We start from the raw sequence: 27376 nt of genomic DNA on the forward strand, positions 1-27376 counted from the left end.
CTGAGATATTTGAGAAGAAGTGAAACAAAATGTTGAATGATGTTATCTTTTACTTTGTGGTAGGCAGAATGCTTTCAGAGATGAGAGTTTGTAGAACTAAAGATAGCTTTCAAAGATTATTCCTTTCCAGTTAGATAGGGCCTTTAATAGATGTGAAACTAGTTGTGTGAATTTCCTAAATATTTCTACCTACAGTAATCCATATGGTTGTATGCTCCAGAGGGATTCAGCGATGTGAGAACACATGCCCTTCCTCTGCTGCTAGAAGAAGCTGGCTGTGTCTTAGTAACACCAACTAATGCTAGTAATACATTTTTCAAGATAAAAGTTAGAACCTGTACTATAATTTATTAGAAAGTTGATGACTTTTTGACTGATGGTCATTTTACTTTATATTCTCAGGTAAGTGGTAGGTCCTTTTCTTCAAAGGAGATATTAATTATCTCTCTGAGGAAAAGATTCCCTGCTCCTAGCTGATTTTCTTTGACAGGTTGAACAAAAGTCTGAGTGACATCTGGTGGCTACAATGCCCTGTATTTCTCTTTCCATTGTAATGTAAATGGATAGACTGGGTATTGATTCTAGCTTCACCATCACATGTTTCTGCAGACAGAGGGAGGTCATCTTACATCCTTCTGTATGTGATCCTTCTGACTGAGACATCATCAGAACATCGTTGACATTTCGATTGACTTTGAATGCAATCTGGGAAAAGGAAGAAATCATTTGGGGTTGCTTGGACACTCTCTTGGCCATAATTAAGAAATGTTGAAGCTTAATAAAGAAATCTTTACCTTTTCTGTTGGTAATTAAAAGGAATGTGAAAGGTTTTTATGCTGAAGTCTCGCCACTAAGTCTAGAAGTAGTTATCCAAGTATTTTTTTTTTAAACAGTAGTTCAGATTTCTTTTGGATCTCTGAAGACATCAGTAAAGAGGACACACAGATAACAATACCCATGCTTTTACTCTGTGTAGTTTTGATGTTTTATGAAACTTAGTTACTTGTGGTAGGACAAGATCTGAATATAGATTTTTACAGGCTCTGTTGGCTAAAATGAAGACATTGTGTCAGGGGAATATTGGAATCCTGGAAATGCGGGCTCTCATATTTTTGGAAGGACCAGATGGAACCTAGTGAGTCCAAAAGACTTGTTTGTGACTAAACCGTTAAATCTCAAACTCAATCTAAACTGTAAACATAGATGTAGAAACTGTCCATTAGAGATTGAAAACAGAGAATTTGTGGTCTTGTAAGGAAGACTTTGGCAAAATCATTGTCCCATTGGTCAGCAGTTTTACCAGTTCTGACAGAACACTACTTGAAAACAGGCTGTGACTTTCTACTTGCGGATTGAGTAGGATATTTTATACTTGTTTTTAACATCCCAGAGGAATGTTCTTCCTCACTGAAGGTGGGTGGGAGACAATAGCTGTTCTCCTGCTGCTGTTGTGTGGTCTAGGAAAGTGACTGTGGTGTCATGTATGCGATTAAGCAGTGGAATCATAACTGTGTCTCTTCCAGTTTTTATGTTGCTGGAAGGTAGTGAGATCCTCTGAGATCTGGACTATGGTAAACAGCATTGTACTACTGATCTTTCATTGATTAAAGCATTATAGCATCTCATTTTTCTTCTACATCAGTTTGGGGTCTTGTTATGCTGAATGTATTTGAAGTATTTGAAATGCTCTGCATCAACATGAGGTATCCTGTGTTTAATTTTCCCTTTCTTAGTACTGGCAGTATGTAAGAGAGTATAATTTCTAGAGGTAGCATTGGGAATTAAAGGACATATCAGATTTCATGGGTAGAACAAAATTCTGACTCCCTTTAAATGCTAAACATGGGCAATTTGAGAATGGAAGTTATTATATTGATAATAAGTCAATACATTAGGAAATTTAACCAATATGAAGCTTATTTCCTTTTCTTATCTATTCTGTTTTCATCTCTAAAAGAAATGCCTGGAAGTTGTGCTTCAAGAATATTTTATTAATTTTGTATAGTATATCAGATATGTATTTTATAGGAAATAAATAGTGGATCCTGTAGATGGTAGGTTTGCCCTAAAGTTTTTAACAAGCACAGAATAACGAACATCTAGGACTGTCTGCATACCGCTCATCTGTGTTTTTCTAGTTCTACCCTCAATGCAATGCAGAATTCCCATTTGCTAGTAAAAATGTTCTGCTCATTCTGCAAGCAAATGTAAGCAAATCGTTTTAATCTGCATTTTTTGAAACTAACAGCTTTTTATGGAGCTGCTGACCAGTATGCTGTTGCTTTGTTAATGCCTAATGTCTTAAGGGAACTTGAATTCTATGCCCTTGTGATTCCCATGATATCTCGAGTCATAAAATCCAGATTTGAAATTTAATGTAGCATGTCTCATCACTAGGAAGAGGACCTTGATGGTCTTACTGAGCTTTAGTGTTTCACAAATTTGATGTTGCTGTTCCTCAAAAAGTACTAGTTAAATCACTTGTATTTGTATGTCAGATTTCATCCAGCTTTTTGATAAACATGCTTATTCACCAGTTCTCTGAAGATTAAGGTGCTTCCCAGCCTGTACAAGAGTGTTAGAATCTGTCCATAGAGTAATTGCAGTTCCTCTTCTGGTGAGTTCAGATAATTCAAAAGCTCTGCCAAATGTAATAAAGTCAAGTGTTTTAGATGGCATGTTTTCTATCACAGAATGATTATTTTTAATGATTGTAAGGCCTCAGGTGTATTCTACTTTGGGTTTTGTTATTTCTGTAAGAGGAAAAAATTGTGTCCTGGTAATAGTCTTTATTATTATCTAAAAATAGTTGTTTGTAAGAATAGTCTTTATTATTATCTAAAAATAGTTGTTTGTAAGAATAAGTTCAGCATAAGTGTTATTCCATTGTCTCAAAAATGTTAATGAGTGGCTAAAATCGAACAGGAAATAGAAGTGTAAGGAGCTCAAGGTATGTTAAACCATGAAAAAGAAGAATCTCTGATAGCAAAACATATTCTAGTTGCTAAAAAGTGGCTAGTGGTTTTGTGTTTCAGCATTCAAGCTTGCCATTTAAACACTTTTTTTAAGGACCTGATTTTCAGGACTTCTTTTGAACATAGGACTTACTGATGTCTCACCTTTGGTACTCAGCATCACTAAATGCTCTGAGAATGTAGGGCTCAATGCATCATGTAACAGAGAAACTAAAGTATCAGCCCGTATGCAGTCTGTTAGCCCATGGGAAATGCAAAGTATTTTTATTTACTTCAGCTCACAATGAAAGAGATGTAATCTAAGATGAATGATTTAAGGTTTTTATTATTATTATTATTAGCCTGTTTCTATGGATAGTGCAGGGCTGGCTGACAAGAAATAGTTTGTTGAATTTTGGCTGCTTAATTTTTTCTTTAAGCCAGTGGGCAATAACTGGCAACATGGAAAATAAGTTGGACATACCTAGGCAAGAGACAGAAGTTCACACATCTCAGAATCATTATTTTTAAGAAATCACTAAGCATGAGATGGGATTTTCATATATGCCCTATGAAGTGATAAAGCATGTTGCTGAAGATACAGAGAAAGTTTTCTAAAAGGTTTGTTGCAATATATCATTATCAATATATATAAAATATATCATGTTCTCCTTTAGCTGCCTATGTAATATTGGTTTTGCTGTTGGTACATCAATGCATCCTAAAGTTATTTGCTCATTTTGAATAAATAAGAAAATAAGAAAACAGCTCAGTATTGCTTTAATTGTAGTTAATGCTGTGAAACTAAGCAGTGGAGTTTAAATAGAAAACAGAACACTTAATACCTATGGAAACTTTTAATACATTTGTTTCTGAGTTATGATACAAACAGGGTAGGCCAGTGTTAGAAAGGAAAAATGGAGCCAATAAAGAGGGTTTCTGATTATAATAGCTTGTTTCTGTTTAATATCATTGAGCAGGATGAGGTTTTGCAGAGTTTCTCATGGAAATAGCATCCACAGTACTAAAATGATTACCTCATTCTTAGTACCAGTGCCAAGCACTTAGCCCCACAGTGAACACACGGGGTTGATTTTCAACATGAAACAAACCAGAAGTGTGGAATGACATTTTCAGGTGACAGTTACGGTTCTATTCCCTGTAATTAGCACCTCTTAACATGCAAACCTGCCTGTGCCTTTTCCAGGCTGTTGAAGCTCAAATACGAAGTTTTGGACAGACCCCTTCCCAACTGCTCATAGAACCACATCCTCCAAGAAGTTCTGCCATGCAGGTGGTAAGTACCATGTTAACTCTTTGTGACCTGCTATTTTGTTCACTTCCTTTTCTATCTAAAGGGTACAGAACCGGTCACTTTGCTTTGCTTTTTTGTGGTCATAGACCTATGTTATTTAAAACAGCAGATGAGTTATGATTTTGTGTGACTGAGAGTGTATGTAGTGCTTAACTATTTATTTATTGCTGAAAGGATTGTATTGATTTTTAGTACAGACCTTTTTTGTCAGTGTAATCTAAGAACACTTCATCAGTTGATTTTGTTAATACCATACCTGTACAGGTGAGAGCCAATCATCATGGAGACAATTTAGCTAATCTTTGGCAGATTCCCCAAAAAGCATGGATTTAGGAGGTGGAACTTCCTTGTCTTTTCCCTCAGGCATAGGTTTTCCCCTAAAACCAGGATTACTAGGAATTCATGAGCTGAAACTTACATAGCAAAGAATGTGACTAAATGTGTTTTGCAGTAAAGCTAGGGTAATAAAATCCAGGCAGTGAGCATTAACATGCTTTCCCTTTTACCTCTACTTGTGTCTAATATAATTTTATTATACAAACTATTATTTTATTACTGATTACATTCCATATCATGTTGTGTGCTGTCCTTGGGTCTAAAATATCATTTGTGTTGTCATAGATCCAGAACCAAGCATGGTAAGTGGTACTCCAACAAGTAGAGCAGATAGTCTGTTAATTCACAAGTTTTTCAAAAGGTTACATTCACTTATTGTTAAGATTGTTGTTTTACACTGAAATATAAGAAAAGACATTTTGTTCTTATATGTTCTGTAAGACACATGTCCTACTCAAGCGGACTAAGTTCATTAAATTAAAAAGATATCTGAAGTTCAAAAGGTTTTAGAAAATTCACACAAAACCCTTAAATATTTCCAAAGCAGCATACAAGTCTTGTGATGTAGATGTCTAAGAAATGTAAACTTTCTGATCAAATTGAGCTACTAGCCTTTCTCAAATATGACATGTGTTGTACCTGAGGCTTGCTCAGCTGACTGTCCCCCATCCCCACTGCCCTTTCTGCAACCTGTACATGCTGCATTTGACAGCTGTGATCGTGCCCTGGGATCCCATGCACTGGATGGACAGAGCTGATTGTGCTGATTTGTGATCTGTTGGCCCATTGCACCTCCCACATAGTGTCTTAGGGCTGCCGACCGCTACAGTGACTTGTGTGGGCTGTCCATGGGGCTCTCCCTTTCAGAAGAGCCTTGTTAACAGGGATGCTGGGGAGCCCAAGTACCCTCATCATCCATGCCATATGTGCATCCATCTGTCATGGTGCCATGCACTAGGCCCTTGCTCTAATTTAGAGGCATTTGTTTCAGGAAGAGGAGGAACTTGAGAAGTTGATTGTTGATACGTTTGTCAGACCCATTGTTATATAAATAAATTTGATGCCAGGAAGCAGTTTGTGTGGTTTTATAATAAAATTTTTCATGATGCTGAATTAGTAAAGATTTAGTATGTAATGAAAGAAGTTAAATTCTAACTGTTTCTACCTCCTGTGTTTTTGGGGGGCTGAGGTACACACAGGAAAAAAACCCCTTAGTTCTCCACTTGCTTTGACCAGTTTTGTGGTTATTAGTACACGTTTTTATAATAGTACTGTATTAAGTGGTTTTAAAAGTACTATTCCTGGAGCTGAAATGAAGTAAGGATTTTTTTCCTACCACAATTTTGAATTATTTCTAGGTATATTATTTACTGAGTTTTCTGTTTTCGCATGTGTGTGTGTATGCATGTATGCATGAATACAGCCAAATTCAAAACTACCACTTGCTGTGTTAAGTGCACGAGCCATAATATACACCAGGTGTAGCAATTAGCAGTCACACGAAGGCTGCCTATTTGTCTGGTTTTGCTGCTGTTGCTGTATCCCCTTGTGTTTTGAACCATCAGATAGCTGGATTTAATTGAGGCCACATCAGATGAGGCATTACTGACACCTTTAATTGAATGAGCATCCAGGGAGGATTAACTCATAATATTGATTGGCTTTTAGCCACTTGCTCAGAAGGGTGTCTGGGTAGCTTATTAGTTGCCTTTATTTACACCTTTATGCAAAGACTGTAAATAGGAATTCATAGAGCAATATGTTTTTCTAAGTACTCTTAATAACTTTTTAAAAAGGAGTGATAAAAATGCAAATGTATTTAATTTTTTTATTAGTTCTGTATAAATATACATTAAATGTATGCACTTACGTACACATATATGTAATGAAGTATTGCAGGTGAAAAATAGTTAAGAACACCTCATTAGTGTTCTAATTCAGTTATTAGAAAATTACAACTTCTACAGCAATATGGCTACTGATGACTAGGTTGTATTTCTGCATCTCAGTGGAGTTCTCATTTTTTAGGTATACCACACTATCACAAACACATTAAGTTTTGCTTTTGCTCCTTATGTTCGATACCCAGAGATAAGGTCCTCAAAATATTTCATTTCAACATTCGAAGCTGTATTAGTATAGCTTAGTTTAAAAGTTATTAAACTTTTCAACTTACTAAATTAGAAAACAAAAACTTAAAGGTATTATGTTGAAAATGAGAGTCTGGATTCATTCCCTGCCTTTAGTATTTCTAGAAACAACACAGGATAGTGTCTGTAGTCACGTCCACTTTATCTTCTTTACAACTGCATTTAATTATGTTTGTCCTTTGAAACACATTTGCAGTAAAGTCTTCTACTTTACATTCATAAATCTTATTTTTGTACACCAGAAATATATACAGAACATATATCTAGTGTATGTGTGTATCTGTTTATTTTAATGTGCTTTCATGTTCTCATCTGGCTTGTAAAGAATTGCAGTCTGCCAATTTAATGGAACTTGAGACAATCTCTGGGAGCAGGAATTTCTCTTGCTCACTTTTTTGTGTGTGTGTTCCCTCCTAGTTTGGCATTGCTTTCCTTGACATACTATCTCTACAGATATGAAGGAGAATTCTTTTGGCAGAGATAGGTCATTGGAAACTTTTGGTTTAATCTGCTGTGATCTGTAGCAAAGTTTGTATATAGACACGGTGCTCAACAAGGCTCTCAGATTAATAGTGTACATGAAAGTTTTTCTGCCTAAAATGGTTGTTTCCACAAGCACATCCAATTGTTGCATTTGCTTTTCACTGCAGCTGCTATTGGATCCTGTGTATTTTAATCCAATCTTCCATCTCTTGTCCTGTCTTCTCCTTCCCATGTTTTCTTTTCCCATGTATTTGGGTTTTTGTTGTGTGTACTCAACAGTATCTCCTCCTGCAGAGTCCATTGATGTTCACAGACCAAGCTCAACAGGATGTTATCATGGTTCTAAAGTTCCCATCCAACTCCCCTGTTGCTCATGTAGCAGCCAACACCCAGCCTGGTCTGGCCACTCCTGCTGTGATCACAGTTACTGCAAATAGGCTATTTGCTGTAAACAAGTGGCATAATCTTCCTGGTAAGTAAATTAAAGTAAGTAGCCTAAGAAACCACTGCCATCAAACAGTACTTCTGTTGTCAGTTTCCAGATTTGCTGCAGAACTGTTTTAAATTTAACATATCAAGACTAAGTCCAATTCATTGACACAGCATGTTTTTCACATGTGGACTTAGTTTCTTCCTAAAAAGTTAACCTGAACTATTGTGTAGTAAAATGTGTAGCGCACAAAAGGTTTGTAACAACAATGTATTGCTTTCCAGGCCATCAGGCACTATGCAAGAAGAGAAAAACTGTATTGCTCTGTGATCATTATAAAGTCACACTCTTCCTCTTTAATTTGTTTTTCACTCAGATGGAAGTCTGAGCCATATCACATCAAAGACAAGTTTTAAAGCACGTAGAATTTGTCTGAAATCTTTTCTGCTATCTTTTTCTAGTTGATTATGAGTACCATATTCTGATGGTAAAGCTACATTCTAATGAGGCTTGGAAGATTAAAGATATAGGGAAGTCTGTATCTTCTGTAACTTAAACATCCCAAAGTTATTAGGTGCGTATGTATTTGTCAGTATGAAAGGACAACAATAGATCCATTTGCATAGCAACCAATCAAATCAACTGCCCTTTAAAAATGTGTTGGACTTGAGAAGATTGTAATTTTATTTTCAATTCTAATGTTGTCTAATCTTAAAGATATTCATCCTTCTTTCCTCCTTTCCCTGTGACAGTCTGATGCCCAAGCTGTGAAAGGTAGTTTATTTCAGTGCTATGTAGTAAATCTGGTTAAAGGCTTTTCAAGAAAAGGAAAAAAGATCTTCTAGTGGAATAACTTAACTAGAAGGCATTTGCACCAGAGTAATACCCACATCACCGAAATACCTAGTAAGAAATACAGATCTGTAGATCTTGACTATATTTTGAGAAAAGCCATATGATTCCCACTCTTTTCCCTAATTCTCACAAATTACCTCTCAACTTTGTGCGAATAGAAACATCTATGCATCAATTTACTCATCCAATAAATGCTTGCAAAGAAAAGGGGAATGAGGACTTGTCTAGATAATACACTGTGAGCAAGAATTATGTACAGGGCTATTGACATTTGTTTGAAAGGAGGAGAGCAATATCCTCTCATACCTTGGATGTGTAATGTTAGGTATATAATATTCAAGGCTTTTAAAAAATAGTCTTTGTGGACATACAAAGGTCATGGGAAAAGAAGAGGTTCTAGAGTGGTGGGAGTTTGATTTTCTTGTAAGTCTGCTGGTGATGATCTGTGAGCAAGAAAACAATTGTTGAGTGTAGTAATTAACTGGTTTGAGTTGAAGAGACCTTCAGATTTTCATTTTTTCTTGACATACTGAGAACAGTAAGCTTTGTTTTCAGTATTTTTTTCATTTAGAAGTATTTTACACTTGTATTTTTAAAAAAAAGCTCAAGAAAACCTATAATTCAAAACAAAGGGCAACTGAACAGAAATAAAACCTGGTAAAAACCCACCTCATAGTATTATCTTTACCAATGAGGCATCATGATAAAGAAGTTAAGTTGCCAAGTTGTCACTAATACATAGTTAAATATCTCATTCCTACTTTGTGTATAAGTTTGGTGGCTTTGTGAGCATATAATGGCACTGGTACCCAGCAGGGTACCTCCATCTTGTCATGGTTTTTTTTTCTGATAGTGATTGCAGCATAACTTTGACTTACTAATTACTTATGAAAACCTTCTATTGATACTGGTTTTTATATTAAGCTACAGATGGTAAGATAGAAAAATCACAGGTTAAGTGTTCATCCATTATTTTTGTTCCACTTCCAGGAATGTCTTGTGGTCTGTTGGGGGAGGAGAGTATGTTTGCTTGCATGTTTGTTTTCAGTGAGGCTGTGGGGAAAAAAAGGGCCTTTTTTTTTAAACTGAAGGAAAAATTTAGGAGGTAGGCATTTCACTGGTATGCCAGATGCCAGCTGAAATGGAGGTCGGCAGAATTATATATGAAGTTCTATGCAAAATTGCAAATAAATGGGTTTTGGTGATGGATGAATCTTGAAATACTGGATGACTATGAGATTTCCCTGTCTGCATCATAAACTGACTTAAAAAAAAAATGTCCTTTGTGCTTCAGTTGTTCAAAGCAGAGCTTTAAAAAGTAAAGAGGGATATAGTATTTGCTACAGTCAGCAGATGGTTGTTGCATTTTGCTGTCAGTGCTCTTTACCACTTAATTTTGTTTTGTTGCGACAGGAGAGGTTCCCAGTAAAGCATCTGCTAGAGCTTATGGCTGAGGACCAAAGCTGCTGCTGATGGCATACATTCAGAATAGCACTAATCTAAAATAAATGTTTAATACGCAGCCCACAGAAGCACCTGGAATTTTGGTGTGTTTTTTTTAATTCATTTGATACAGAAGAATTTCTAATAGTTAAAAAAAGGACATAGCTTTGATTTATAAAATGTATGTGGCTTCACGTATTAAAAAAGTGCAAAGTTTTTAAATCTTCTTTCCTAAATTCCAGCTCATCAAGGTGCTGTACAAGACCAGCCTTACCAGCTGCCAGTGGAAATCGATCCTCTCATAGGTCTGTCACTTCCTTCTCTCTTTGCGATTCATTAAGCTCTGTATGGTGGCCCTGAAGTGTAGATTACGGTTGTTTTTCACTTGCTGGTTGCTGGGAATGGAATTTTCCTGATAAACCATTTGCATGCAAATTGGAATGCAATGAGCTGTGGCTATGCTGGTATTTCATCAACTCCCCCTCGTTGGTTTGCCTAATTTGAACAGGCCTAGGACGCGTGTCAGTGAAAATTAATATGGATGCTGTAATAATGTGTGATTGAGAATGTGCATGAAGTACTGTCAGGATAATATTGGATCTTTTCATCACCCAGACTTGTTGATGAGCAGGAGCGAGGCACGTTATGATGAATTGGTGTACTGGTAATGTGATGGAGCTCCTTTGCTGAGGAAATTTTCATAATAACAGTGGGGTTCTTAACTGCACCGTGTTGTGAAAAATAAAACCATGGTGCCAGGGTTTCATCATTAAAGGAGATCAATCCTTTCTTCATAGACCTGCTGTTCAGGCTGAGGGGATTAATGTGTAATTGCAAAGCGATTTCAAAGTTGAAATATATTGTCCACTCTGTTTTAGTATTGAGATATTAGTATTCATTTTTCAAGGGTATTGCATCTTTTGATCAGCATCACTAGTTAAATTTGTGTATGTTTTTCTTTTATTAAAAAGGGGCGGAGGAATGTCTTGTATTTAATGGCTCAGTGTAATAGATTCAATTCATGACTTTTTATTATAGAGGTTTATTAGTTTATATAGAACTGATTTCTCCATCAGTATGGCTAGTTTGGTCAGTTCTTTCATTACAGGTCCACCTTTTGGGGAGTGCATACTTAGATGATAATTCAGAAGCCTGCAACATGGCAAACGGCAAACTCAAAATAGCCTAACCCCATAATAGAGGTTAGGTGAAGTGGCCAACTACAGAAGCATGAAAAAAATCAGAACAAAACCGAGCATGTCTGGATAGGTTAGACTGACGGTCTGTCAGCTAGTGAGAATTAATTTCAAAACCAATATGCATACCACAGTAGGAACTGCATTGTATTGGTCCGTTGCTGTGTGGCCATTTTGCTGGGTAAGCTCTATGATAATTAAATCAGGAACAGTGTGGGTATATTAAACCATTTTATAGAGCTGATAAAATGTTTTTCCAAAGTTTCTAAAATCAATTCCCATCTGAATAATGCAATATTTGTAATTTGTAGTGAGGAGGACATGTGCTGTAACTCTCCTTCCTTCCTGAAATAGATTTTATCCGAAAATTGTTTGGAGAAGGAAATGTATATTCTGCTTTAAAACTTGCTATCAGGTAGACCTTACAAATATAAACACCCCAGAAAAAAAACCAAAACAAACCACAACCAAAATTGTATTGAGCCTATCTGAAGATTTTTCTACATATTGTGAAGAATTTTAAAATTACAATTCCATTTTTAGGCTTGCCTTTAATTTAGAAAATACTTTGACTTTTGTCTGGTATGAACACCTTTAAAATTAATGTTCACAGTTCTGAAAGCTCATTTAAAATAGATCATACAATAGATCTTGAATCAGCCTTGTGATTACACTGGACATAGTTTAAAAAGTTTAAGGCTTTCTTTGTCAGTGTTTAGTAGCATCATTGGGTATAAGCAAGTAATTATGTAGATAATATTAAAGGGTTGTAATTGTGGCTAGACACATTTACCTAAAAATAGCACCTAAGAGGACCACAAAATTGCACTTTTATGGTTATAGCAGAAATCTTATTGCTGGCCTAGTCATACAGAGAGATTCCTGCTGTCCTTGTTTTCCAGTTGCACAGGAAGATGTAAGCCAGCAGTCTTTAATATGGCATTGATTCTAGACCTGTTTTTGAGATTAAGTTTTTTGAAGGTTTTATCCACACTAAATGTATCAATCTGGGTGTTTTGGGGCATTATTTGCCATTATTTCATCATACAGAACACTTCACTGTGCATTTATAGTGCACTGTTGTTATTCTTTAAGTGGTCCCAGCAGAAGCCAAGGCCCTTTTATGTGCTACCTGCAGAGGAAGTGTCAATACTTTGCTAAATTATTTGCTACCCATATGGACAAGAGAGTCTCAGCATTTTAAATGTAGCAAAAACATAAATAGATAAAGGATTTCATATATAGTATATGGAATAAGCCCAAGAGTTAGGGGATAGCTAGCCTTTGAGAGTGGAAAGAAGGTAAAGAACATAGAGTAAAGAAGAGCTCAAGACCAGGACACATAGGTCCAGGGGACCACCGGGAATGGAAGTAATGGTGTTGTGAGCAGTTGGAAACCAAACCCAGGCCTACAAGAACTTACTTGCCTGTTATGGGAGTCACGTTCCCTCAGCACATTAAAAGTTCTTTCTGCAGTGTGGGATTTTCATGATATATATCTCTAGGAAACCATATATCTGTATGCATACACATCAGTTAATAAGGACGAAGTATAATATGAAAAATGTGTTCAGTAATTCATTCCTGTCCATTCTGTAGATTCACAAAACAAGATTATCTGGGGAAAATAAAACAGCAGGTGGTCAAAGTAGGGTGAATATTTTCTCTCAACCCTAGAGGAGATTGTGGAGATAAGATGGTTAAATTTTGTACAATGCTTAAAAAAGTAGTAAATGGTAGTGATGTTTACTGCAGGTATTCTGTTTTAAATTACAATGCTTGCAGTGAAATACAACTTGTGTGTGTTTTTTAAATCATAATTCCAATGTTGTCTGCATTTGAGCCACTACGTAGTATATATGTTTATGTACTGTCTTCTAATTATATTCCTTTCCTCTGTTTCTTAATATCCTATACTAGGAGGGGGGAAAGAAGCTTATTACATTTTTATTTATCATTCCTTTTTTCAATCTTTCATTTATATTTGATTTAAAGAAGGGAATTCTCCTATTTTAGAATATATATCAGAAGGAATTAACATTGTTCCAAGAAGTGTAATGAGTATTTTATAGTAAAAGTAGAAAAAGAATACCCCTGCCACAAAAACCAAGTAACAGCAATGAGAAATAGTTTTGGTGTGAATGTTAGTTTCTAAAATGTGCTTTTGTTCTGTGAATGTGGATGCTAAAATTTCTTGATTTGTGTGTATTTCTGCTCAGCCAGCAATACAGGTATGCACAGGAGGCAAATCACTGACCTGTTAGATCAAAGCATTCAGGTGCATTCCCAGTGTTTTGTCATCACCTCTGATAATCGTTACATCTTGGTCTGTGGCTTCTGGGACAAGAGTTTCCGAGTTTATTCCACCGACTCAGGTAATGTGTTTTTAAAATATGAGAATAGCCTAAAAGAAACTTTGCATGCCTAGGGAATTAATTTTTCTTAGAGTATTTACTTGAATTTAACCGGTTGGTTTTCAGCGCCTGGGAATTTTTTCTGAGGAAGTACAGGCAAGCACCACAGAATAAGAACAGAAGTGAAGTCTTGAAATCTGGTGAAAGAATACTTATGAAAGCCTTTGAAAGCTATACTATAATAGAAAAATTGATTTGGAGCCACTAAATTCTTTCATATAACATAAACTGATCGATATAATGGGCAACAGTTAAATTAGTCTGTCAGCTGGCATGTATCCAAACCATTGAAGTCATGCATGTGTCATGCTAAATAGAGAAGAATTTTTCAATGTAAGCGCTATAGGAATTTAAAAGCCATGGAGCCCCAGAAAAAAATAGGTATGATTTTTTTTCCTTTCATTATCTTATAATGGGAATAGCAACCTCACTGCGAGGTACTTCTTTCGGATTAATGACCCAGTGCGGTTAATGTGTGTGTGTGCCATCAAGCTTTCCAGTAGGTTATTAATCCCTAGGGAATATCCTACATGTTTGTCATAATTTCTTAAATATATTAGTTAATAGTTTTTTTCACACTTGGCAAACCAAAATGCTTAACAAAACAGGATGGTTTTAATGAAAATCTGTTAAAATGAGATCTCATGGCACATTTTAGCATATCTGTCATTTTTTGCAGTTTTAAAACCTTAAGTATAAATGAGAAGTTCCAATTACTTCATATTGAATGCCTACAATTCATTATACAGACATCTTGTTAGACCCTTCTTAGTTCCATTTTCTCATTGATGAAAATAAATTTACATAAACCTGTGAATTTAAAGTAGATCTTCAGAAAACTTAGCAGTAATAAATTTTCAGCCTCTGTTGTTGCTTTATACGAACAGAGAGCTAATTATTTTATGTTAAAGGATATATTTTACTTTACACCTATAGAAGGAACTTGTATGATTTTGGTAGCTTTGTCCTGTATCAACTGAACTACAAATATCTCATTATGTCCCCTGTTTTTAAGTCAAGAACCCCAGGCATCTTGTTACTAGCATAGCTAATTATGATATAAACCAAAATACAGTTGTCAAAATAGTTGCAGAAGACTTGTGTCTTCCATGTGTCTCCTGTTTGTCAGTATAGAAACTCTAGCTCTAGCATAAATCAAGTGAATTCACATGTACTTTATTTTGCTTTGAATTAAAATGAGAATGTAGTACTGAAATACTTTGAAATCAACAGAACAGCAAGGGAAAAAGGTGATGTGATCAGTAATGCCTAATGGCAAGTGATCATAAGCATTGAATTCAATTACATTTTAGCACTCACAGGAAAAGGGGGCATTTTTCATATTAGATTTTGGGTTTGTTTGGGGTTTTTTTAACAGGAAATACTTTTAACATAAATCAGGGGTTCTCAGCACAGCTGGTATAGCAGAAGCACAATAAAACCTTCCTCCAGCAGTGGGAATGATTTCTAAACAGCATTTTAGATTGAGTAGTGCAGAGACTTGAGTCTTACTTTTCTTTTAATTATTCTTAGCACAGCTGTCAAATAAAACAATAACTAGAAAATGTGTTCTGTCAAAAAGGGCTATCTGGGTCTGATATTCCTGTGTAGACAGGACAACTCATATTAAAGAATACAACAAAGTTGAAGAACTCTTATGAGATTAATAATGTTTTAAAATTATTTTTACTAATAAGAAAGAGCAAAAGCTTATTTTTTGTTTTGATGGAATTTATTGAACCTTAGCTGCTCAGTAACTAAGTAAAACTAACATGGTAGTGCAGCTACCCAAACAACTGTCAAACAAATAGCCTCAAAAAATGTTTGTCTCCTAGCACAGAATCTATAAACATAGAATATAATTGAAAGAGAGATCCCTATAGCTCTGCAATGTTTATAGCATAAACTTGTGTTCTAAATGTATAAATCACCTCGGGTAGTTGAATACCTGTGGCTGTACAACTGAAAAATATATCACATAATTAAATTCCTCTAAAATCTAAACCATGTAATTGACAACTTGAATTTTCAGGGGAAAACATATGCTCGGTAAGATGTTTTTGTAGATTGCCAAAATGAGGTGTGTGAGTGTTTCACTGCTTCTAGCTGTGAAGTTCAGTAACTTTCTCTGAATCTATTGACTGGTCAGCATTTGAGACAGTCAGGTGACTGCAGCACAAATTAAATCCATGGTGTGCAGAGGTGACCACTATAGAATGCTATTACAAACTCAACCAGATGAGTGAAAGACTTGAACGCTGAGTTACTCTCCGTTCTGATACAAGGTAGAGCTGCACAGTAAGTGTATCTTCCAGGATTTTGCCCCTTCCGGTCAGAAAAGGCTCATGTGATAGTAGTTCATTTCACAATTTCTCTTGGAGGATTAAACTTGCCTAATGAGTTTTGTCAGTGTTGTGCTTTAAATCTGATGTACAGATTTCCTTTAAATTGCATCATGTGATCCTATTGTTTTTTCATATATTGAAGTAATTCATTCCTCTTTTTTTGTAGATGCTTGTATCTTTCTCATGTCTTTTTCCTTCCTCAGAACCACTCCCTTTAAGCTGTTTGCTACCATTAATGTTATTTAGTGGCTGGATATGAACACAATGCCTTTGTATTGAGGGCTATAAAGTGTGTCTTACTAGCTGTGTTAACTGAGTGGCTAATTGTTTTTAATTCATGCACCAAAATATTTTATTAAGATGTGCTTAATTTGAGTCCCAACTCAAATTTGTGTAATTACTTGTCATGTTGCTAGCTATTTAAAAAAAAAAAAACTTTTCAGAAGATTTTATTTCTGGTACAGAAGTTTGTATTTCCTGTTTCTTTTTCAGCCTGTGTTTTTAATCCCTCCAAAGCCATCACTCTTTTTCCCTTCTGTTCTTCCTCATTCTTTATTCAGCCTGAAGCAAAAATTGGTGCATGGTCATTTGGGCTGAGGAATCTGAGGTCACGCGTTAATGGCATCACATATCACACTTCTGTGTGTCATTGGAGGCAGAGTTTGGTCTGGCCAATGTTACCTGAATGGGCAAAGTAGGCACACACACGTAATGTGCGTGTGTGTATCTTTTGTCTTGTCTCTACAAAATCTGCAGTTACTAACCTTCAGTAAATCCAGTGAGATGGATTTTAGTGCTTACATTCTCATCTCATAAGGTCATGTATACTGCTGGCAGGACACATGATGTGTTTTACTCTGTAGGAGCCAGGCTCTGGCTGGGTGGTCTGGCAGAGATCTACTGTGGGTGACCTTACATGTGTTTCCTCTCCCACATGCAAATCCAATATGCATGAGTGGATCCAAATTTACATTTTCCTGAAAATATTGTCTTATTTAGTTAAGGTTAAAAGGTGATAGTCGTACTCATGTTTATACAGACTCTTGAATGGCTCATTTTTAAGTGCCTAGGCTTTCCTTTATTTTTAACGTTTACCAGCAGTACAAGAGTTTGTCCTATATGCAGTAGGTAAGAGAGTTTTTTACAGGTCTTTCTTCTGAGGTTTTCTGAAATTCTTAATAGGGAAAGATACTGGTAGAAATTATTGGCAAGTGTCTAAATGGTGATGGAAAAACTTGGGTACAGGAGTAATTTTTCGTATAAATCTAATTTTCTCTGTTTAAGAAGATGCTCAAAAGCTGCATATGCTATATTTTCCAAGAAGCTCTCTCACTACCAGTTTCTTCCAAGTCCTAGGTGTTCTGTAACTTCTGACTCCATTTCCCAAGTCATCATCAAATTTGCTTTTTTTATTATTAATTACTTTGATTAGTAAATGTATCTTAAGCTTGCCTTAAAAGAGAATTTCATCCTGTTTCCTGTCTTTAAAGTGAAGGTAATCATATAAAATAAATAAAAACAACTTTCTAGCATTATTGGCCTTTGAATAAAGTATAAAACTTATGGACTCTAAACATTTTTTGTATGGACTGTATGGACTACTGCACTTTTTAAAGGAGTTTCCACCAAATCAAGAAAAAAAAATAGTACTCTTAAGTATAGTTCTTTCTGGAATCTTTTCTTTTTAAATAAAATATTTTTGAGTATAATATATTTAGTTTGCCTTAGAAAGAATGAAAGCAGAGTTTTAAAGCAATAATTTTTTTGTGTTTCAGGTAAACTGATGCAAGTAATATTTGGACACTGGGATGTTGTAACCTGTCTTGCTCGTTCTGAGTCCTATATTGGAGGAAATTGTTACATTCTCTCAGGATCGCGTGATGCAACGTTGCTGCTCTGGTACTGGAATGGCAAAACCAATATCATAGGTGATAACCCAAGAGGTGAGCAAAACCAGAAAAAACTGTTTTATAAGGATGCTCTCTAAAAGCTTCAAAGAGTGAACAATTTGCATGATAAAATTTTAGGTAACACTATTGTCAAAGTATAGTGCTCATTTTTTACTTGTAGTTGTGATTAGTTCTGGTTTAAAGAATTGAGGGTATACAGTGCTTGCTTTGTAACACAAGTAGAACTATTTTTTAAAGCTATAGAATACCGAACATTACAAATATATTTCTGTCACTCTTCAACTGGGAATGAGTGGCTCTGGGAGTGAGAGAAGGGAACTCCATTTTTACATGTCCTGCTCAACCTGACTGAATCTTTTTCTCTCAACATCATGATTTCATTAAATGTTGTTTAAAACAAAAGACTGTACATTGCTCCAATGCAGAGTGTAATTTATGCAACTCTAGTCTTAAGCATATAGGTTCTCACAGCTGTACTGTTACGCAGACAGTGAATTTTTACTTAAAGGTCACTGTAATGAGATGTGTAATGGCTAGAGCAGGATACTTACGTGAAAGAAGGACAGACACATGGGACGGATTAAAGAAGCAAACTCAAAACTTTTTTAGTTTAGGTGCTACGTGCCTAATCCTCACTCTGACGTATTAGGCATTTTAATTGGTTCCAGTGCAAGCAACAGGGTTCATACCATATAACCAAACTAGTAAGTCAGAATAACCCCGCTTTAGCTGAATTTGGTTTTAACTCCTCCCCACCCAAACTCACCTTGCACTTGCCAAAGAATTTAATCTCTTCTGTCTTGCAGCATTTCCCAGGAAATCCCAAATCCTTTTACTCATTAAGATACTTTTTTTTTAACTCAAAATTTTCTATGGCAAACAATGAAACACTGTGACTGTTCAACCCTGCTGTGCCTGCATTATATAACAGGAAAGGCAGAAAGTGATCTTGTTGTTACGCCAGTTTCACATCACACAAAAAATTAATCAATGATTCCCAAAGCAAAGAAAAAGGCAGACATGCAACTTGAGAAAAAGACTGAGTGAGCCACCTCATAGGAGTGAGAGACTTTCAAGACAGCTCATGAGAGTTTACATATGTGAATAGAAGGGTGCATCATAGCCAGAGATCCTGTTCAGCCACAGAGAAAATGTTGTGAAGAAAAGAGGTAAGAAGCAGTATTTTCTATCTGCCTTAAGAAGAGTGTTTTCTCCCATACACTCTTTGACCTTGTTTAAATATTAGTGAAAACATACCTGTTGCCTGCAGAGGAAGAAACAGACATCTGGAAAACAAGAAGTATTGTTTGTCTGGCATATATTGCAGTTACAACTTGTATACAATTTCATATAATGTAAACAGTATCTGACATACTCCAAATTAATCAGTTTGGTAAAGTTTGTGTTCCATACTCAAATCTGTTACTCAACTGCAGTTATCTGGATTTGAAAAAAATGAGGTGGTTTGGCTGAAATTGCGTCTGTGAACTAGTTCGGAGACACACAACTAATAAATATGAGAATGAATATCTGAGCTTAACTTGCAAATTAGTTGATGTTGACTGTGAAAACTATCTAAAAACTGAAGAAGAAACAGAACTGCAGTTCCCACAGTTGCAGAATCTTCAAGTGGAAATGTGAGCAGACTATTCCCATCTTCCTTTCAATAGCCTGATTCAAGAGATGGGAGCTTTTCCATGGTGTAGCTAGCAGAATTTTATGAGCATCTTTAAATAAATATGGCTTTGGTTGAGGATGAAATATCCGTGAATGCTGTATACATATTTTGCAGTCTGTCAGTTTAAAGAAAATGCAAACTCTGCACAATTTTTTGCAGAGTTGTAAACTGGGAAATTCCTGAAATTCTGTGAAAAGAACTTAAGAGCTTGACAGTCAAGTGAACTTGTAAATCCTAAAGGGCAAAACTGCCCTTTTGAGGAGCAAACCCTGTGGTTTGCAGCAATGAACATCTGTAGATGTCTCCTTACAGTGTGCAGTCCTGCAACTGAAGTCCATCGTTGTGAATTCTTAGGCCTGTCCTGGGAGGTTCTTGTTAAGTATTTCCCAGTCTTGCCTGCTTTTTGAACAAGACCTTGAGGCTATAGGCTCCTTTATGACCTAAACAGATCACATACTGAGATATTATGCCTAGTATCTGACTAGAATAGGTAGATTTTGTTGTAATCTGTTGACTGTCTTCTCTAATGTAAATTTCAAACTTATTAAAAATATTGCCATTTTTAAAGTTATACTAGGCTATTTTAACTGCTGTTTAAAATTGAACAATAGCTACATGATAAGTTTTTTTGTTTGCAGTTATGTGAAACTTGTACTTTTAGGGACACACAATGTCTCCTATGTTTACTAGTTGCCATTATGTAAGCATGCCTGGAAGCCCTTGATATGAATTGGAATCTCATGGCACCATACATAGACCTAGACATGTGCATAGTAAAAGACAGCTTCTGCTTCAAAGAGATGGTAATCTGGGGGGGTTAATTTTTCCCAGAAAGAGCTGTCTATAGGCATCTCTGTTCAGTCAAATTTTTTTTGAAAGGCAAATAGAAAGAGCTGTTTCTGCTTAGTTTTGATTTTTTCGGAAATGGAAAGCGCCAGCAGACTTGTTGGTTTTGAGCCCTGTGCAACTATAACTTCCATCCATCTGTGGGACGCTAGGTATTTAACTTGTCTGATGTCTTTTTGTATTAGAAGCTTACGATTTTCTACCTCAAAATATAGTTTATTCTTGCTTTTGATCAGCACTGTTTGTTGGAATTTTAGATACTCTCAAACTTGATACGTCTTCCCAATTTTTTTCTCTATTTAAGTATCTCTAATTTGCCTCTTAAAATGACTTCACAGCAACATGCATCCAATGGCACTGTACCAAATCATGGTGCCAGAGTAGTTTCAACAAAAATAATCTAAACCAGAAGCGTTTCTTTCCTCCTTTCCTAGTACCTGTTGCCTCTGATATACATCACCCAGCAGAATAGTATGATCAAGCTTCCCTAAATACTGGCACCCATTACTCCCCCAGTTATGTTTTATTTAGGTTGCTTTTTCTGGTTTCGTTACTTTGGAAAGCAGTTGAGCTCTTGATCTCTGGCAGCATGTATTTTAGAATGGTACTTAAGTCAAGTTGACAAGCCAGGTAGACTATGGCATTAAATTCTTCTTAAGGACAATTTTCTGACCAACTGGACTGTATGGGAATATTCTTTATGGTTTTGGTTTAACAGAAGAAATATATTATTGAAATATTCACTATTTAAATTGTTTAATTTTTAACTTTTAAGATGACTTTTAACTTTTAAGAAATTACACCTATGCAGTCTCACTGTCTAGTTTTTCCCTAATAACTCTTGAATGCATTGATCAATGTAAACCAAATTTGATTAATTTAAATCTCAGATACAAAATTCCTACATGAGACACATCTGCTGGAAAGTTTTTATTCTTCACAAAACAGCTTGATTACATTTAGGTTAAGTCATTTTTTCCTTCTCAAATTAAAACCTGAAATTCAAAAAAATATTTCACCATGCTCTTTGATCAAATATACTTTTTTTTTTTCTTTAAGTTAATTGGTTTTGAAAATGTAGAAGCATGGCAGTACTTCACTTTGGTGCACAGGCCTTTGCTGGTGCAGAAATGTTTCTGTGGACAGTCTCTGACCAAGCCTAGGAATAATTCAGAACAGATCAGAGGATCCGAAGTAGTTGTATCCTTTAGAATAGCCCTAAGCTATTTGGAGTTCACATTAATTAGCATAATTTACTGTGGAGATGTAAAGTCACTTTGCATAGTGTAAGGGGCATTTATTTTTCTCTCCTTGTCATGTGGCTTGCTTTGGTGAGGTGGGGGATGCAGAGAGGAGAGGATGTAACCCTCCCCTTTGCTACCTCTTGAAGCCCATGTGTGATCTGTATCACAAGTTTGGCTTTTGCATTTTCAAGAGGCTTGGATCTAATAGCAAGATACCACTTGGAGACATAACATTATGCTTCACGACTTGTGTTTCTGAGTGAGGTGGTAGAATGTGTAGAGGTTACTGGGAGAGGGTGGTATGCTTGTGGAAAGATGCCATGTTTTGCACTTGCCTGGCCTAATGGGGTGGAGGTGGAGAGGAGTTGAGAAATGGGGGCTGAGGGGAGGAACTATGTGTGATGGCTTGGGAAAAGAGATGAGAAAATCCATTAGCATACAAATGATATGCATCACTTTCAGGTCCCACTCTGGCTTTGAAGCTCAAGTGGCAACTCTTAGTGTTCGGACATTTCCTAGGTTGAGGGATTGCATTTTACTTTGTAATCAGGGAACCATAGGAAACTGGGGGCTGGAGCTTTGATCACCTGATCTATTCTCTTTTCCCAAAGAAAGCTTAGCTACACCAAAAGCATTCTTGACTGATGTTTGTCCAACCTTCTGTTAGAAACTTCAGCAAATACATTTTGGGGCCTTAGAAGACCTATCATTAGCAACCTTTTCCCAGTGTTCAGCCTACTATCCAGTTCTTTTTTTGCAGCAGCTACATTCTGTCATTTCTTACATGTTTATTCTTTGTGTACAGAACAGATTATATATTTCCTCCTTGCAACAATTTCCAGTTATTTGGATTATCGTGACCTGCAATTTTTTGCTTCCAGATTTACTAACCCTATTATTTCTGTCTTTTGCCATAACTCATGCTTTTCTAGGCTTCTGATTTTATTTCTTTTTTGTGTGTTCCTCTCCTCTTCGGTTGTGTCTTCCTCAAAACAGACCCAGTAATGCAGTTGAGGCTTTTCCAGTTATAAGTAGAAAGAAACCTGTTTTACAGGCTAGTACTTTTTACTTCCCCCTGGGATATCTATTTCAAATCAGCATGATAGTGTTAATTCTTTAAGTGTATAAGACAATATAAATTTCAGTCTTTTCTGAAGAATCCCCATCTATGCAATTGTTTCTCCTTTTCTCTGTAGTTTGACTGTGGAACCTTGTCTTCAAACTTTCTTAATTGTGTATCATTTTAGACTGTTTCCCCAATTTATCAGATTTGAATATAATTTTGAATTCTTATTGAATCCTCCAGCACATTTGCAGCAACTCATGTCTGCAAATGTAATTTGTACTTTTAGTCTGTCAAATTGGTCATTAAAGAAAACTATAAATAGTACATGGCTTAGGAATGCCCATCGATACATTTGCCATTTTGACAATGAATAGATTTCTGAATATAGCTTTCCAACTAGTTTTCACATGATACATAGTAGCATCTTCTAAACATGTGCTTCCCTATTTTCTGTAAGAATTTGCCCAAGTGAAACAGTGCCAGAGTCCTTACGGATGTAAAAATACATGATGTCTCCCTGGCCACAGTTCCTGTAACTGCCATTGCATGAAAAAAATCACTTTGACATGATTTGTTCATAACAAATCCAGATCAGCTGTTACTCATCTCCTTGCTTTCTTCTAACAAACTGTGTATATATACATATATATATATATGAGTACAAATATAAATGTTCTGCCAGTATTTTTTTTCTGTTGGGATTAAGCAAACTGCTAATTTCTCAGTTTTATTTTTCCTGCTTCTCAAATAGCACAATACTTTTTTTATTCTTGCAGAACCTCACCTAGTATCCATAAAACAACAGTTACAACTTGGAGATTATGTAGTTTCAAAGTATCCTCAAATCAGTATTATCAGGCCATTTGAGTTCCAAACATTTACCTCATTTAGTTCTCTAATTGAGACAACGGTTCTTACTGCTGCCTTTATTTACATTTGCTGCCTGACTACAGTTGGCTTTTTGTACTGAAGACTTTTACAGAAATACTTTCAGATGTATGGCATCAACTATTAGTATTGGTTGCTTTTAATAACAGACGAACGTCTCATGAAAACACAACATATTTCTGTGTTTATAGAATGACTGTTACTACTGACATAATTGTTAGTTTCATCTCGTCTATGCTTGGGTATTCTGGTTTTGTCCTTACTTGATCAAACATTGTCTCTTACACTGGTTCAGAAAAAAATCTCACTTATTTTGTTCTTTCTGCTTGACTTTCCTGTGTTTACAGTCACTGGAGAGCGTTAGTTGTGCCAGGCTTGTATCCTCTTGTCTGTCTTGTTCTTCTGCGGTATTGCAGTGGTTTTCACTAGTATCCTTATTGCTTTTAACTTTGCTTTTATGTAGACTTAACTTGCCATGTATCTATAGAAACCTATCTCCTCAAACTGCTTCAAAAATTATCTTCTTGTCCTTGTTGTTTCCCTTATAAAGTATATTGGACACTCTTACACCTTCATCACTTTCATGTAAGTTCCTTTCACCACCATGGTTTTGATCTGTTTTGCTATATTGGTTATAATCCTATCTATTGGTTATAATCATATCATATTCATACTATTCATTAAAAATATTTATATAGAATATAGACTGTTCCATTGCTTTCAAAATGTCTACAGATTGTTCATAATTAATTTTTATTTTTCATAGTTAGAAATAAAAGATACCTAATTTAGAAATTTTATTTCTTTAATGAAATCAAGGCTTAACTGATTGAAGTGTTCGGTACCAATGAAATGTAGAGACTGTGTATGACTGTATTACTATTGCTAATAATAATGTCTTCTGACTTATTGCATTGATCTTCCACACATATGTGAATAAACCAAATTATATTACCTCTTTTATTTCATCCCATGAAACTGGAAAATGTTACTCTGTGTATGTATCACATTTGCATCATGAGGATTATGGGTGTACTTTCATTGTATATTTCTGTATCTTTTAAGGGGTACTATATTCAGGTTTTCTGAAGTGTGTTAGAGAAATGGTTTTAGTAGTGTAGCTGTGTAGCAGGGCACATGTGGATGTAAGCACATTATTTCATACTTCAAAAAGACAGTTACTGAATTTAACTGAGATTTAATTGAGACGATTCATTGAACACTTTTACTACTTCTAACACGCAGAATACCTTTATCAGATCAGTTTTTTAAAATGCATCATCTTTTCAGTTTATAAAATATGGAATCTCCCAAAGGGTTCAAAATTCAATCACCAGATTCCTGTTTTGCCAGAGAGCAAACTAGCTAATATCCAAGCTACGTCGAAAAGATACTGTATTTTACTGGGGCTTTTTTGTAGCTGTAATTTCTAAATAAGTATTTGGATACCTAAAAGATTCATTATCAATTATCATTATTCCTAAATTAAACCTATGGTTTTGAGACTAGAGAAATCGTTAGTTTTAATTGTTATAGTAATAATAGCAAAAGAGAAAACATCTGTCTTTCATCAACCGCTACACACATTTTTCAGTTTACAAATTTAAACTTTTTACAAGTGAGTGCTTGATATTTAATCAAGTGGGTAATGCAGGTGACTTAAACACTGAAAGTATGACCTGATGAGCATCTTTGTGTTGGTTCATTAAAGAGTAATGTCATAGCTAATAATTTCTTTGTATTTAAGATGTATTAATTCTGTAAACACCTGAATTTTATGAAGATTTTCATGCATGCTTGTCTCTGTACACAGTGAACAGTCCATGGATTTCAGGCAGGTCATCAGTCTGCTATGAACTTTGTAGCAAAAATTCCTCTTTGCCTTCTTCTCCCATCCTTATCCTGATCTTGAATTAACCTGTATCTTGGTTCCCAAGTTTCTGCATAATCTTTTATTTTCAGTTTCAAAATCAATGATAATAGAGAAGATAAGGCTGCGCATTTCTAAAGAATGTTTATAGCATAAATATTCATTTAGAATTTTAATGATTATTAAATTAATAATATAGAAGTTGTTTGCAACTTATTTTCTTAAAAAATTAATAGAGAAGTAGTTGTAAAAAAATAGTCTGTCAGTGTTCCCTTTTACATTTATCATGCTAAGTAGTAAGAGTCCATAACGTCCATAAAATAAGTAATCATATTAGTAATGGCAGTTCTGCTTTTATTGTTAATTTATGTCAAATGGTAGTCTACCATAATAGCAAAAAATTTGCAGAGCCTACAAATACTAAAATATGTTTGGAATTGATGCAGCTATTAAGGCCGTAGATGCCGTTCACTGTAGTCAGTCTTTTAAGACTGTTGCTCTATGATAACACATCACTGAGTTTAAAACAGCCTCCATGTGCTCCTTTAGGCTTTTAGTAGCACGTTTATATTTTATCCCCACACACATTATATTATTGTGTGAGTCCTTCTTTTAAAAAAGCCAGTAAATAATTTAATATTATTTTAACACTGTTTAACTGCAGATATAACAAATATTCTTTGTTTCTCAAAAAATGGCTAAACACTGTAGCACAATATTGTGTATATAAAGTAAGAATCCTTTAGCACCATCTGCTGGCATTGAGTTGAAAGCTGATCTTGGGACTGACTCCAAAGCTCTGCCTGGTAAAGTATTTCAAATAAACCTATTTTTCATATATTTTTTGGGGGTGAGAGGGTGAAACCCAACCCAGAAATATAGTCTTTATCCTTTTAATTAAAATTGTAGTTAGAAAATGCAATATGAGTTTACAGTTAACGTATAAACTGAAGCAGAAATAGGTCAGAAGTATTTTTTTAAGTGCTGTAAAGACTGTGAAAAGAAACTGAATACTTTTTTCTTTTTTACTAGAGATTTAGCAAGTGCAATATTAATTTTTTTTATTCCTGTTGCAAGTCAAATTCTGTAAAATCTATGTCACAGGGAAGACCCACAAGGCTTAGAAAAGTATCTGTAGCATGTTTTGGAAAGGATAACAACAACTAGATATTCTTCTGCCTCACATTTATTGCATTATTACTGTAGTCTTGAAAGCCTCATGAAAGCTTAATGGACAGAAAGCCCTGGTGCTGTAATTAGTCCTACAATTCCACATGTCTTTACTGGGGCACTGCTGTAGCCAGTGGGGCAAGTACTTGAACTATCTGCATGAATCTAGAACAGAGCCTTAAATTATACAGCTACAAAAGGTCACTGTCGTTTGTTTTTTAAACTGTAACACATTGATACCTCAAAGAGGTTGAGGCCTCATTCCTCCAAGTACTCTATAAATCACATATGAATGACGGTTCTAGCCTCCAAATATTTAAACTAAAAGAAGATGAGATGTATAACAGGGGGATGAATACTGATATAGCATATGGTGCTGAATAAGCAATATGATTTTGTATTTATATAATGCCAAGAAAGTCATGCTATAGATATGTATGAGGACAATGTCTTCACTGAAATGCAATAGCATTCCCTGATGGGTTTGAAAGCATTTAGATAATCATAGTGATCTGGTACTGATGAGCATGTAACTTTGTGTGCTATAAATATTTGTTTTGGCTAAAAGTGTGTCCTACAGTGTTAAGCACTGCATCTGTATCATCCTCATTTTCAACAGGCTAATAGAGACTGCCTTTCAGGATTTGTCAGTCAGAGTACGTAATTGCAAGTAGCATTTTAGAGTGAGTTTTAGGGCCCAATCCAGACTCCTTTGAAGGCAGTATGTGTTTCCAGACTAGAAACAGAGTTTGGATGCTGCTTTTTTGTCAGTATCCAGCCTTA

At 35.5% G+C, this 27376-nt stretch overlaps 1 protein-coding gene across 3 annotated transcripts in view; it reads left to right on the top strand.

Annotated features, from left to right (window-relative positions):
* LRBA (LPS responsive beige-like anchor protein) overlaps positions 1-27376 on the top strand; it is a 395364-nt gene that overhangs the window by 348415 nt on the left and 19573 nt on the right. For all 3 annotated transcript variants that reach the window (XM_031046772.2, XM_031046774.2, XM_031046773.2), the window contains 5 exons: positions 4162-4251; positions 7518-7710; positions 10209-10271; positions 13382-13537; positions 17697-17864. In XM_031046772.2, coding sequence (XP_030902632.2) covers positions 4162-4251; positions 7518-7710; positions 10209-10271; positions 13382-13537; positions 17697-17864 — 670 coding nt within the window. The remainder of the gene's footprint in view (positions 1-4161; positions 4252-7517; positions 7711-10208; positions 10272-13381; positions 13538-17696; positions 17865-27376) is intronic.

This window comes from Melopsittacus undulatus, chromosome 7, assembly GCF_012275295.1.
Source record: "Melopsittacus undulatus isolate bMelUnd1 chromosome 7, bMelUnd1.mat.Z, whole genome shotgun sequence".
In the NCBI taxonomy this organism is placed as follows: Eukaryota; Metazoa; Chordata; class Aves; order Psittaciformes; family Psittaculidae; genus Melopsittacus; species Melopsittacus undulatus.